The 14,267-nt window shown below is 35.5% G+C and overlaps 1 protein-coding gene across 5 annotated transcripts in view; it reads left to right on the top strand.

Moving 5' to 3' along the window:
• Positions 1–14,267, top strand: part of Atp11c (ATPase phospholipid transporting 11C) — a 191,759-nt gene that overhangs the window by 161,016 nt on the left and 16,476 nt on the right. For all 5 annotated transcript variants that reach the window (XM_005358515.2, XM_005358514.2, XM_026784837.1 and 2 more), the window contains exons 23-27: positions 2,962–3,021; positions 5,970–6,097; positions 8,155–8,290; positions 10,316–10,381; positions 13,530–13,633. In XM_005358515.2, coding sequence (XP_005358572.1) covers positions 2,962–3,021; positions 5,970–6,097; positions 8,155–8,290; positions 10,316–10,381; positions 13,530–13,633 — 494 coding nt within the window. The remainder of the gene's footprint in view (positions 1–2,961; positions 3,022–5,969; positions 6,098–8,154; positions 8,291–10,315; positions 10,382–13,529; positions 13,634–14,267) is intronic.

The following is a 14,267-nucleotide window of genomic DNA, read 5'->3' as shown; positions in this document are numbered from 1 at the left end:
TGTGGCCCTGCCTTTTTAACGGGGAGCGCAAGGGTGTCTGGGAAGGATGTCCCATACCTGTGCGCAGGTGTGCGCACAGGTATCCATAGTCCAGGAGGAGTCTGGGAGTTGTAGTTTCCAAAGGAACAACAGTGGGGCGATCTGCTCTCAGTTTGGGCTTCACTATTTCATGCTTGGACTATCCCAGTCTCCGCCACTTGGGCCTGTGCGCAGGTCTGGTCTCCGACCGCTTGGGCCTGCACGCCGGTCTCTCATTTATCTTTCTTTAAAGGTAATCCCTCAGTCTGATCTTGTTTTACCATATATGGATTTGAGTGTGGTAGGGTTCTTTTGTTTTGTTTTGGTTTGGTTTTTTGGTTGTGTGTTTGAAACAGGGGCTTACTTTGTAGATCAGTCTGGCCTTGAATTTGCCTTCTGCCTCAGCTTCCTGAGTACTGTGAGATTACAGCTGCACACCATTGTGCCTGGCTTTACCACATGTTTAAAATGAATATGACTTTGCCTTGTTTCTTATTATTCCATCCTTCCTAAAGACCTCATTTAAGTTATGAATATATTTTTTTCCTTTTTCTTCTTTTGGTTTTTCAAAACAGTATCTCTCTGTATAACTCTCCTGGACTGGGCTGGCCTTAAACTCAGATCCATCTTCCTCCGCTTCCCACAATGCTGGGATTAAAGCCTTGTGCCACATTCAAGTTCTGAATTTTTGTCAGGGAGGGGAGTGACATGGGGTCTCTCTATGTAGCCCTGTCTGCCCTTGAACTCCCTATGTAAACCAGGCTGGCCTCAAACCGGAGCACTCAAGTAGCTTATAGCCTACTTTGAAGAATGACAGTCATTTAAAAAAATCATAGTTCTGGTACATTTGCCTAAAGGCATTGATTTCAGTATTTTATAGTCACACTCAGTGGCTTGTAATGGCCTTGTAAATTCTCCTTGCCATTTTTATGTTTGATTTTAGTATTTCTCAAGATAAAAAGGTAAGTCCCTTTAGAGAAAGAGGCTTTGTTTTTTAATGTACATGTATTTACTTAGTGTAATATGTGTGGGGATGCATATGTGCCAGGGCACATGTGTAGGTATCAGAAGACAGCTTGCAGTAGTTAGTTCTTTTCTTCTACCATGTGACTCCAAGGAATTAGAAATCAGGTCCTCAGGCTTGGAGGCAAGTGCCTTCACCTGCAGAACCACTTCACCAGCCTGTTTTTTTTTTTAAATCTATTTTCTTATTGTTAAAAGAATTTAACAAAACTTGTATGTTCCAGGGTAAGAGCTGGAGGATTAGAATTATTAAGCAAAAGGAACAGAGATATAAGAGAAATAAAAGACAGAAACACAGAACAGCATCAGGAGGGACTTTCAGTGAATACTGAATCCACCTCATTTATATTTCACATGCCTATATACTTCAAAAGGGGAGGAGGAATGCAACAGTCTTCATTAACATTAGGAAATGACTTGAATTCTCTGACCTTTGGTTCCGGTGGAGTGAATACACCTCTATAGCCAAAATATGAATCAACCACACCCTACGTCAGAATTGCTCCTTTGCAGCCACACCTGTTGTCAACAACTTTTGAGAGAGCAAAAATAAGCTCAAACTCTCTGTTCTCCACTCAAGGTGGAACAGGTTCACATCTGTGGGTTTCCACACGAGAAAGGTGCCTGTTCATGCCACAGCCCATATGTGGAGGCCAGAAAACAATTTTATGTAGTCAGTTCTATCCTTCTACCTTTATGTGAATTCTGAGGATTAAGCTCATTATCAAGCTTGCAAGTACCATTGCTTGCTGAGGCCATCCCACCAGCTGCCCTATTTCTTTTATTTTGTTTATTTAATGGGGGGAGGGGTGCATGTATGAGCTATAGTGCATATGTGGAGGTCAGAGGATAACTTTTGGAAGAGAAGCTTGTTCCTTTGTGTGAGAGCGAGACAGGGTTTTGCTGTATAGTCCTGGCTAGTCCAGAACTAACATTGTAGACCAGGCTGGTTCACAAAAATCTGCCTGCTTCTGCTTCCCGAGTGCTGAGATCAAAGGCCTATGCCAACACACCTAGCTATTCAATTTGATAATGACCCACTTTGCTTTTAGCAGATTCTTGACCATGTTGTTTAATGAAGCATTAATAAAGAGAAGTATCAGTTAATTACTATTGGTGTCAACATAAACTATAATAATATTCTGAGTATGTATTCCTATTAATCAACTTTAAAATATATGTTTGAGGTCAGAAACTTAGGTCTAACAGTGCTTGTTGTTGCAGGTGACTGGAGTTAGATTCCAGCACCCTCTTCTGGCCTTCACATGCACACACACAAAGACACAGTTGAAAATAAAATATTTAAATTAAAATACACATTTTGGATATTATGTAATTTTATAGTGATTCTATAAATCCAGTTGGAATTTAAGGGACAATACATTAGGTATTCATATCAGACAAACATATTTCTTTCCTTTAACAAGAATATAGAAAGCCAGCATGGTAACTTATATTTGGAATCCCAGTACAGGAGGCTGAAACAGGAGGAAAACTATGAGTTTGAGACATGATAGGAGTATATATCAAGTTCTAGACTACCTTGGACTGTAGTGTGAGATCTTTCTCTTCAAAAAGGAAAAAAAAAGAAATAGGAGTATATATCAAGTTCCCAACTACCTTAGACTATAGTGTGAGATCTTTCTCTTCAGAAAGGAAAAAAGAAAAGAAATTTGGAAATAGCAAGAGGTTCTTCTCATAAGTGAGATTCTCTTTTGTTTAGGTAGGGGAAAAGTTACTCATTATGAATTAAGCATTTGATTTCAATTAATCATTTAAAACTAACTCATTTATATCTTTGCAACAGACAGTTGTTGCATTTAGGGATGAAGGATTTAGGAATGACTTTGTACAGTGCCCTGTGTGGGTTTTTTAAAGTGATTAAGTGAAAATACTAATCTTGGTCTTAATATTTTCCAGAACCTTTGCTTCATTTTGCCACAGTTTTTGTACCAATTCTTCTGTGGATTCTCACAACAGGTATGTGCCCTTCTTAGTAGAAGTGTAGCAAATACAAGAACTATAATGATGACTGACTCAGAAATTGATTAGTCTAGAATCAGTTTAATGATTTTGACAAGCTGGATAACCACATTGTCACAGGTATCTGTGACTGAATTTCCAAATCTTAAAAGTATTTTTATTTCTCTTGATTCTAAATGCCAAGAAGCAATGTTTTTCTGAGGATATTGTAATGTTTCAAACAAATGTCTTATCATTTTAAGACTTGCAAGATAGTGATAGGGAAGAGGCAGAAAAATACTTGATATAGGATATGGTATCAGTGCTCTGAAGAAAAAATATAAAATGTAGCAAAAATAAATGTAATTGAATAATAAAAGGATGTACTGTGACAAGATGAGAGGCTACTATTTTGAAAGAGTTATCTGAACAATCTCTCTAATAAATCAACATTGAAACAGAGACCTGAGTACCCTAGGGAAGAAATAAGCCGACATCTTAAAAATGTTACAGGTAAAGAAATGGTCTCTGAGGAAATGGCATGAAGCACAAATCGTTACTATTTACTTTGGACTTGTATTAGTGCTGGCAGCAACATGCTTTATATTGTGTTTTTGATGTACATATAGGCTGTCTTTTTTCAGTCCATAGTCTCATTAGATACTCTTTGGAAATCAGAGATTGGGCTGTGAAAATGTAGAAATGGAATCACTATTTAAAACAAAAACTTCTTTTGTTTTAGTAAAACTAGGATATGACTTGTCTTTTTTTTTTCCATGAAAAAAGATACATTCGTTACAGGTTTAGCAAGATGACAGTATTATCAAGTAAACCTTTTTTTGGGGACGTTCTGTCTCCTCTTATTATGCATCCAAAAAATTACAATTAAAGTTCCATCCTGAGGGGCTGGAGAGATGGCTCAGAGGTTAAGAGCACTGGCTGCTCTTCCAGAGGTCCTGAGTTCAATTCCCAGCAACCACATGGTGGCTCACAACCATCTGTACTGAGATCTGGTGCCCTCCTCTGGCATGAGAGCATACATCGAGGCAGAATGTTGTATACATAATAAATAAATAAATCTTAAAAAAAAAGTTCCATCCTGAAGCAAAAGTAGATTGATGTTTCTTTGTTTTCAACACTAAATTACCCAACAGTCAGCCTGGGAGTTGCTCTTTTAATTTACTCATTAGTGAAAATGGGTAGTTTCCAGGGCAAATTCCGTATTGTATGTCATGGACTAGTACAGTAGTACATTTGAAATTAAAAAGACATATAGCATATTTTTATGCTTTTATTTCAGTAAAATATTTTTTGCTGGCCTTAAATCTTTGTTCATAGGAACTATATCAAAATTGTCTCCATTTTTATTCAGAACCATCCTTTTAACTTCATTGAGAATGTTGAATATACTATATCGCATGCTTTTTGTCTGCTGAAGCCAAAAACGATGATCCCCTTCTGGGTCTGCCAGCTCCCTGTATACCCTCACTCTAGTCCCTGTCTTTAATTTGAACTCCTTGATGAATGTAAGGATGAATCATGTCTCTCCCCAGTGCTTTGCATTTACTATATTCTTTATTAATGGTTTAGTGAATGAACTAAAAAAAGTTCTGTTCAAGTTGTTTCCAACCTTTTCAAATCATTTTTCATTGTAATTATATGTTTACTTCACTGGTTGAAAATATGTAGTTGTATTAATTAGTATCACATTTAAATGAATTTTATTAATCAAAGAACATTTACATGTGTGTTAGGATTTTTTTAATCACAACAACAAAATGGTTTTATGATGACTTCTAGAAGTGTCTAGACAACACTGAACTTGATAAATACTTTCACCTGAATAAAGGTCATAAAATACTTAAAAATTTTTCAATGGAAGTTTTATAGGCTAGGGAGATGGACACAGTTTTAGATAGTTAGATGTTCGATACATGGCACAGGTTGGATAGCTCACAATCATCTTTAACTCTAGCTCCATGGGGATCTTACACCATCTTCTGGCCTCCTTGGATACATGCAGTCACATGAACTTATCTATACACATAATTTAAAAATCTTTAGAAATATATTTTGAAAACTTTCCTATTTCGGATCGATGCTTTACAAATGTGGTGTGACTTCTGTGTTCACTTGTCCAGTATTTACTGAATGCTTTCAGATTTCCATCCTCTGTGGGAAGCTCAGTACTATCAAAGCACTCTAGGAAAAGATTACTAAGCTCATACTTACAGCTGATCAAATTCAGTGTATTAGTCCTTAGGGAGTAAGAACACACACCAGAGGAACTCTCAGGAAGAGGGCAACATTATTATAGGACTTGAGCTTTATTGTAAGATTTGGATTTATAAAATATTAATCAAAACAAAATATTAACCAGAAAAGATCTGCAACATAGGTTGGCTACTCCCTATGTTTAATTTCTGTAAGAACTCCTGGCTTGGATTTATTTATTTGCATTTTTTGTTGTTTTGTTTTGTTTTGTTTTGTTTCTCAAGACAGGGTTTCTCTGTAGAATTGGAGCCTATCCTGAAACTAGTTCTTTAGACCAGGCTGGCCTTGAACTCACAGAGATCCACCTGCCTCTGCCTCCCAAGTGCTAGGATTAAAGGCGTGCACCACCACTACCCAGCTTATTTTGTCTTTTCTAAAATAGCTACTAAATATCTACATTTTTAGCAACTGAAAAGTCTTACATAAAGTTAATAGTTTTTGTCTACTAAGAATAAGACATGGCCTGCAAATACTCTAAAGATCCTGTTAAAGGGTAAAGTTTGTTAATAATGACACATAGATTTTTTCAATATTTTTATCTCTACCAGGTAGAGTGTCCTTAATTACAAAGTTTCCTTTGCTCCCACAAAAAGCATTTTTAAAAAAAATAGCTACAGGTTTTTACAAGTAAATAATTATATCATAGATGAATCACTGCAGAACATTGTTTTTCTGTTTGTTTGTCTTTTCAGCCACTCTATGATGCTGCGTATCTTACAATGTACAATATCTGTTTCACATCCCTGCCCATCCTGGCCTACAGTCTACTAGAACAGCACATCAACATTGATACTCTGACCTCAGACCCTCGATTGTATATGTAAGTTGAAAATGTAGTTCATGGTAGAATGTGTGAAATCCTCTTGCATCAGTTCTGTTATTATTGGTGTTAGTTACCATGCTGGGCTTTAAGTAGTGGGTTTCATTTACTCTATAGGTAGGAAGGACACAGAATTGATCACTTGGTTCATTAAGTGGTTCTGTTGTGAATTTTCAGCTAAAATATATCATTCAACGGAAGAGTGGTCTATTTTCCTAGATAGCAGTTCTATACTTAAATGGATATTTATAGGACATAAGTTATTGTACAGTCTTTCATAGAGATGCAAAAAAAGGCTATATCATAACTATGGCCCAGCCTAAAGTGTGACTTCCCTTCCTCACAAATTTGATCATAGCTTGTTCCTGGACAATAGATTATTGTTACCCTGACAACTTTTTTATAAACATGAAGTCCTAGTCTGTGTACATGTACCTCAACATTTTCCTACTGAATTTTAGCAGTGACATTATGCATAATACCTTTAGAACTTATTGACTCACATTTTGAAAAATATTGACTTGAACCATTTGATTATTTCAATATTCTTAATAGAAATTTGAAACCTGAAGTAATTCTTTTGTTAAGACAGTAGGCAGGTATTGCTGATTGCTTGAGCTTTAAACAACAAAAAGAACAGGTCTGGTAACATCTGCTGCATGACATACAAAGGTATTCAAGCTGTGTTACTGCTCAGCCTTTCTCCAGATCCCATATTCCTGTTTTTATTTATGCTTTCCTTCATATTGGGTGCCCTGTGTGAGTTTCTAACAGTTTCTTCATCATAGTGTGACTAAAACGTTTGTCTAGAAATTCAGTATACCATGATACTCCTGCCATTCTTTTCCCACAGAATTTTTACAAGGACAGGAATCACTTTCTGCTTTTGTACCCTTTACCCCAGTCTAAGTCACTGACTAGAAAAGCCACATTAGCTAGCATTTGCTAGACACTCACTCTAAGAGTCTTCAGAGAGATTCTTTTCCTGTTTCTGAGAAACAGCCATGTCTTTCTTCTCCTACTTTTCCTTTTACAGATAGCATCCCCAGAACTTCAGTTTTGCACCTAAAAGTCCTATAAGATAAAATTTGTGTAATTTGTCATATTTTCATTCTCTATCCCAAGTAAGTAAAAAACCATTGCATTTAAACCATTGCATTTATGTTATAACTGTGATAATATAGCCCAATGACATTCTGTAGAGTTATCAATAGGTGTGCTATTTGAGTAATTAAACACCCTTAGATACATGGTATAAGAAATTTCAAATAGAAGTAAAAAAGGTATATACACAAACCCATTTTCTTTGTGCACATCTGCTTCATTAGATGTAGTAGCCTTATTTGACATTCTTCACATTCTGGTGTTGACTGAAAAGATTGTGGTATTTTCAAAATTTTAATTTTAATCAGTCTACCTGCCATTTATTAGGACATCATTACTAGCTTTGAAAGATTCCCCACTTAATTAAGTGTGGAGTTTGAGAACCATTATATTATATATTCCTCTCTGAGATTTATTTGTAAATGAGAATAATACCTAGTTTTTGTACTTCCTCTGCTTCTTCCCTCTCTCCCTCTCTCTACCTGTCTGTGTGTATACATACATACACATGTGTGAGTGTGTATATGTGTGTGTATATATATATATATACACTAACTTAATGTATATATACATGTATAATGTTATAGGTAGGTAGGTGGATGGATGAATGGATAAATGGAAGGATGAATGAATAGATGGATAATCAATCCTAACTCAGTTCCTACTATTTTATAAATAAGTGTTAAATGGTATATAATTATTATTGATGTTGTTTTGCTTGGCCAAAATTTTAGAAATATTTTACAGTTTACTTCAGTGTCTTGGTCAGGTAGTGATTACATGAATATCCTAACTTTGGTCAGTCTATCTCTTTATTTGAAAAAATCTTTTACCATCAGGGTAGCTCCTTCATTATAACAAGCTCAGATTAATGCCCATCTTTGGTGTTTCCTTGTATCTTTAACTCAACAGCCTACAAAGATTCATTAATTTTTCTCTCCATTTCTTTATAGGAAAATTACTGGCAATGCTATGTTACAGTTGGGGCCCTTCTTATATTGGACATTTCTGGCTGCCTTTGAAGGGACAGTATTCTTCTTTGGAACTTACTTCCTTTTTCAGACTACATCCTTAGAAGACAACGGAAAGGTAAAAACCATGTATTTTTCCCATAGACACTGCATTTTTGCACACGTTTGTGGTAATCATTTTGCAAATTATTTTTCTTAGCACTAGGTCTTTAACATAAAGAAAGTACTGGAGTCAGAAATCACTTTTGGCTGGGTGATGGATGGTGCATGCCTTTAATTCTAGCACTCGGGAGGCAGAGGCAGAAGGATCTCTGTGAATTCAAGTCCAACATGGTCTACAGAGTGAGTTCCAGGACAGGCTCCAAAGCTACACAGAGAAACCCTGTCTCAAAAAACCAAATTTAGGAAGAAAGCTTAAGCAAACCGTCTAGAATCTGAATTTGTTTATAGTTTTTAGGATATGAGAGAGTTCTTGGGACTTTAGACTTTATACCTGTGTGTTGTGATAGGAAAAACAATAGCTTTTTCCCATGCCACCTGCATTTCTAATTTAGTTAGTAGTTGAAGCGGTGGCTACTGTGTATTTGTAGTGTTAGACGAGTATGTAAGTAGGGAATCTTTTCTTTCTTTTCAAAGTGGGAGTACAATATTCTTTTTTAAAATGCTGTGTAGGCTCTGCTAGCCCCTTCTGAGAAAGTGACAATATCAGTGAGCAGCTGCACTAGGAGAAATACTGATGTGGGACAAGGGAAGAGGCCATCTTCCTGCAGCCTCACATTGGGAAACTGAAACTTCTGCCTTGCATGTTGCTTTCACTGTGTTCTCCTTTGCCATGTTTGGTACTTTTCTTTTATGGTCATTCTTATCATAAATATGAAGCAAAAAACTAAGTTTCAAAAATAATTTATTACATATACTATGTCTGAACCCTATACAACTAACATCTCTTACAAAAGTGTAAGCTCAATGAATTTGAATAGTACTTTGAAATTAGATACTATAATCAGGCCTTCCTAATTTGAACTAACATGTTAGTTTAGTATGAATCCTTTCTAATTATTAATTTTAATGTAACTATTAGAAAAACTATTAATTGACCTTAGAATACATATATCTAGCACTTGCCACAGAAGGTCCTGATAAATCTCGGGTATCCTTGGGAAAGTCACATTAGCTTTCCAAGTCAACTTTCATCTTCGAGTAAATAGAAGTTCAATTTTATGACTTCTCAGATCCTTCAGCCATGAGTAGTTCTGTGGGTTTTCCTTTTTATTTTTTGACACAAAAAATTGTATATGACTGGCTATTGCTTTTAAAAAATGCTTCAGATTTGCTTTATGTTGACATTCATGGGCTTAGCCAATATTCTAGGTGGTATATAAGAATCAGTGGTCCAGCCTTTTTCTGATTCATTATGCATTTTGAGTTCATGATGTCCAAATTGAGTTTTTCTTGTATATGTCACCATCCTTTTTAAGTGTTTTCTAAAACTACATAAATAAGAATTTTTTATCAGCAGCTAAACCCATGTCTGATTTAGTTGAATCCTTTTTTCTTCTAGTAACCTTGTTTTGTTTTTTTTTAAAAAAAAAAAAACGTTTTACATCTCATTTTCTGTTTCAACATTATGCATTCAGATATTGACAGCATTTGGTAAGCATATGTGCCATTCATTGCCATCGTTTGGATTTATAAGTGGTACTGCTTCTCTTTGGTGTGCACATGCTAACAGATGTAGTAATAATTAGACTTGCTCTTTAAAATGTGGGTCCATTTGTGTTTATGTAAGAACTTTCCTTATATTCTAGGACGAAAACATACCAAACTCATTAGTGACATGAGTCATCCAGATGACTTTCTTTAATAAGTGGTGCTTTTAGTGGAATAGTGTGTTTCCCTCTTCCTTTATCAAACCAGTGAACTCCCTGTTTGATGCTGCATGGTAATGAACCCAGCCAACCACAGATGTGGTATATCTATCCATGAAAGTCTAGCATTTTGACTTAATCTTAACAACCAAGCCATTTTCCCAAATAATTCACAAAAAGATCTTTGGCAGTTACATGCAGGATTAAACCTGATTTTTTTTTTCTTCAGCAGGCTTGTATATTTATGGTACATATAATTTTTAAATGTTTTTCAGATATATGGAAACTGGACATTTGGGACCATTGTTTTTACAGTCTTAGTATTCACTGTAACTCTGAAGGTCAGATTTATTTATTCAAATATATTTTGTATAATCTTTGTCTCTTAATATTTGTGTTACTATATGTTATCCAAGTCCTTGTCTGAATGCTTGCTAAAATGTATGTGATGCTAGGGGTTTTAGTATTTGTATATTTTTTCATTTTTTCTACTACATGTTCTATGTTTTTTATTTTGAAAATAAAGAAATTCAGACACCAAACTTAATGGAGACCTATTTCTCCTTAATCACTGGATTGTTTTATTTTTTTTGAAAAATGTTTCATTCAGTATATTCTGATCATGCTTTTTCCCTTCTCCAATTCCTCTCAGATCTTACCTACCCACTTAGCTCTTTGCCATTTCGTTTTCTCTCTCTTTAGAAAACAAACAGGCAAACCAAACAAAAACTCAGTAACACTTAGAAGCCAGAAGGGGAAGTAAGCATGGATTCCCACCCCTAACCAAGAAGCTGTCTGCAATTGATACCCACTTGCAAAGGAAAAATTAACTCTTGTTTTTAAGGCATTATACTAAATTATATATAAAGAGGCTGAAAGTGTGTGTGTGTGTGTGTGTGTGTGTGTGTGTGTGTGTGTGTGTGTGTTGATAACTTGTATCATAGGGCTGAAGAGATTGCTCAGTAGAGGACTTGCTTAGTTTTGCAGAGGATTGGAGTTCTATTCCTAGCAGCCATGTTGCAAGGTTCACAACTGCCTATATTATCAGCTGCAGGGGATGCAACACCCTCTTTGGTCTCTGCATACATTTGCACATACATATAAATAAAAATATAAATATTTTAAAACTTTTATTTATTTTTATATGTATGAATGTTGCCTGTAAATATCCAATGAGGCCAGAAGAAAGCAATGCTCTCCTTCAGACTGGAGTTAGAGACAGCTGTGAGCTGCCATGTGGGAACTAGGAATTGAACCTGGGTCTTCTAGAGGAGCAGTCAATACTCTTCAGCCCTAAATCATTTCTAATTTAAAAAAAAAACTTGAATCTATTTAAGAATCCCTAGTTGGGGCTGGAGAGATGGCTCAATGGTTAAGAGCACTGCCTGCTCTTCCAAAGGTCCTGAGTTCAATTCCCGGCAACCACATGGTGGCTCACAACCATCTGTAATGAGGTCCTCTTCTGGCCTGGAGACATACACACAGACAGAGTATTGTATACATAATAAATAAATAAATATTTTTAAAAAAAAGAATCCCTAGTTGGCTCTAAAAGAATTCTAGTCCTTAAGACACTTAAATAAGTGTCTGTATACAAGATATGTATGCAAAAGAGCACGGTGGTAATGAATTTACCAATATGTTTGTTAATGAAGTAAATAAAGATATGTGACAGGAATAGGCCTGATTGTCTGTATCTATAGTTCCTGAATTTGGGAGACTGAGGCGAGAGGATCACCAAGAGTTCCAGGCCAGCCTGGCCTGAGTGCAAGAGCCTGTCTCAAAAATAAACAAAAGTCAGTGCATCAGCAGAAATGGAATCTTGGCAAAATCAATGTCATTCATATGTAGCCATGTAATAATGCTCTAAAGCTTTGTTAAATGCTGTAAATGCTGTCCTTGAAACTCATGAATTCGGATTTTCATAGTTGAAAGCATAATTCATCTGATTCTTCTAGTAATATTTCACATGGAGTCTTAGGTTGAATCAGAATTCAGAAATATCGTTGTCATAGGACTTCTGTTTTCTCTATATTTTTGTTCTAATATTTTCATTGTTCATCTGCTAATTCAGTAATATCATAGAACTTTACTCTGTGTATGCATATTTCTATTCCAAGGCATGCCTGTGGAGGTCAGAGGACAATGTGTCCTTCCACCATTTGGTAATGGGGATTAACTTTTCAGGCTTGCCAAGCAATCATTTTACCTACCAAACCATCTTGCCAAGCATTTTTTGAACGATTTTAAATAAATTCTACAATTAACCTCAGGCTAGCCATTTCATAACTATGTGTCCTTAGACAAGTAACCTCACTGCTTTGTATTTCAACTTGTATAAAATAAAGCTAAAAGTAGCACTTTCTCCATCTTTTCTGTCATAGGTCACGAATGAAAACAAAATATTTGAATGGAAGTGTCTAGAATGTATCAGTGCCGACTATTAACTATTATTATTATATTTCATAAAATCATGATTTTTCAATGGAAGTGTCCTGCTTTTCTCAGCTTATTGTCCTAGTCCTTTGCTTTACACTTTACACTTAAACTCAGCCTCATTGCAGCCCATGTGGCTCATGGTATCCACTCCGTCTTCTTTTCAAGGAGTACTGTTGTATCATTTCCCCTAACAGGCCAGAGTGGGAACTCGGGATTTGTCTGCATCACAATGTTATCAACATCCTTTTATGAATGAGAAATTGTAACAGAGCTAAGGACCATGGTGTCTCTGCAAATAAAATTAAGTCCCCTGCTTGTTACCCTGTGTGAGCTAGAAATTTTAAGCAATTGCATGAGATGATATTATTTCTAGATCACATCTGAAAACCAAACGTGCCGCAATCTAAAAATAAAGTCACTATCAATCTTTATAGAAACATGCAATTTTTAAAATGTAAGGCAACTATTTTTATTAATTTAATGGAGTAGATAATGGTTTTGTAGTTGGAAATCTGTACCCACGGTTCATTGCTCATAGTGTATGATGCATAGAAGTAGTTGCCTCTACATATAGTGACTCTTACCTATTCATTCTTTTATAACTTCTGGTCTGCTCTTTTTAGCTACTATTCCTCTCCTGGTTTTTGGCATACCTGCCTCAACCAACTAGATCTCATTTGCCATTATATCCCTGGTCACTATTACCTGAAGACTTGGGACTTTGGCCTCCTAGTTATTACCATTGCTTCATTTGTCACCTGTCACTCAATAGTGAGACATCTGTAGCCCTCTACCTACAAATTACTTGATTTAACTACACTTCCATGCCTGTACTATAGAATTTAGAGAGCTCATAGCAGCACTCAGCATTCTTATTTTAGTACTTTGAAACGCCTAGCTTCTGCTCCTTTAGTTATATCCTCTTCTAAAGCCATGGCTAAGGTGAAATCCTCTCATAGCTCTTGCATCTGTATAAATTATCAGATATCATAATGTATTACCTAGTATATTTTGTGCCTGTCAAAAAATACTTATGTTGTATCTTTTCAGCTCGCCTTGGATACCCGATTCTGGACGTGGATAAATCACTTTGTGATTTGGGGTTCTTTAGCCTTTTATGTTTTTTTCTCATTCTTCTGGGGAGGAATTATTTGGTAAGCAGCTGTACATATGTTAGCAATATTAAATAACAATATGTATGTATACTTTATATGTAAAACATACTTTTAAAGTTTTGACTATGTGATATGTAAGATGGCTAATCTTTGATATTAATGGACTAGAGGTTACTTATAACTTGTAATGTTGCTACTTTGAAGTAAAATTTCTAAGTATATTATTAGTCCATTTATTTAGTTCAAATATTGAATTAAAATATTCATTCAGTATTTGTATAGCCTTTGCCCAAATATTTAAATTTATAAATATATTAACAGCTCTCTGTGAAATAAAATAATTAATAGCCTGACTATGAATGTGATTTCTACTAGAAATGTGCTTCCTATGAAATTTCAACCTGATAACATTGGCTAAAACTTAAATTATTGTCCATTTAAACCAGTGTTCTCAATCTGTGGGTCATGACCACTTTGAGGGGTCATATAACAGATATTTACAATCCATAGCAGTAGCAAAATTACAGTTATGAAATAGCAACAAAGTAAATTTATGCTTGGGGTCACCACAACATGAGGAACTGTATTAAAAGATCACAGCATTAGGAAGGTTGAGAATCACTGATTTGGACCCTATTATCATTTAAATGATAGCATTTTCCTTCAGTATTTA

Source organism: Microtus ochrogaster, chromosome X (assembly GCF_000317375.1).
Source record: "Microtus ochrogaster isolate Prairie Vole_2 chromosome X, MicOch1.0, whole genome shotgun sequence".
NCBI classification, from domain to species: Eukaryota; Metazoa; Chordata; class Mammalia; order Rodentia; family Cricetidae; genus Microtus; species Microtus ochrogaster.
This window is presented reverse-complemented; position numbering and strand designations above follow the sequence as displayed.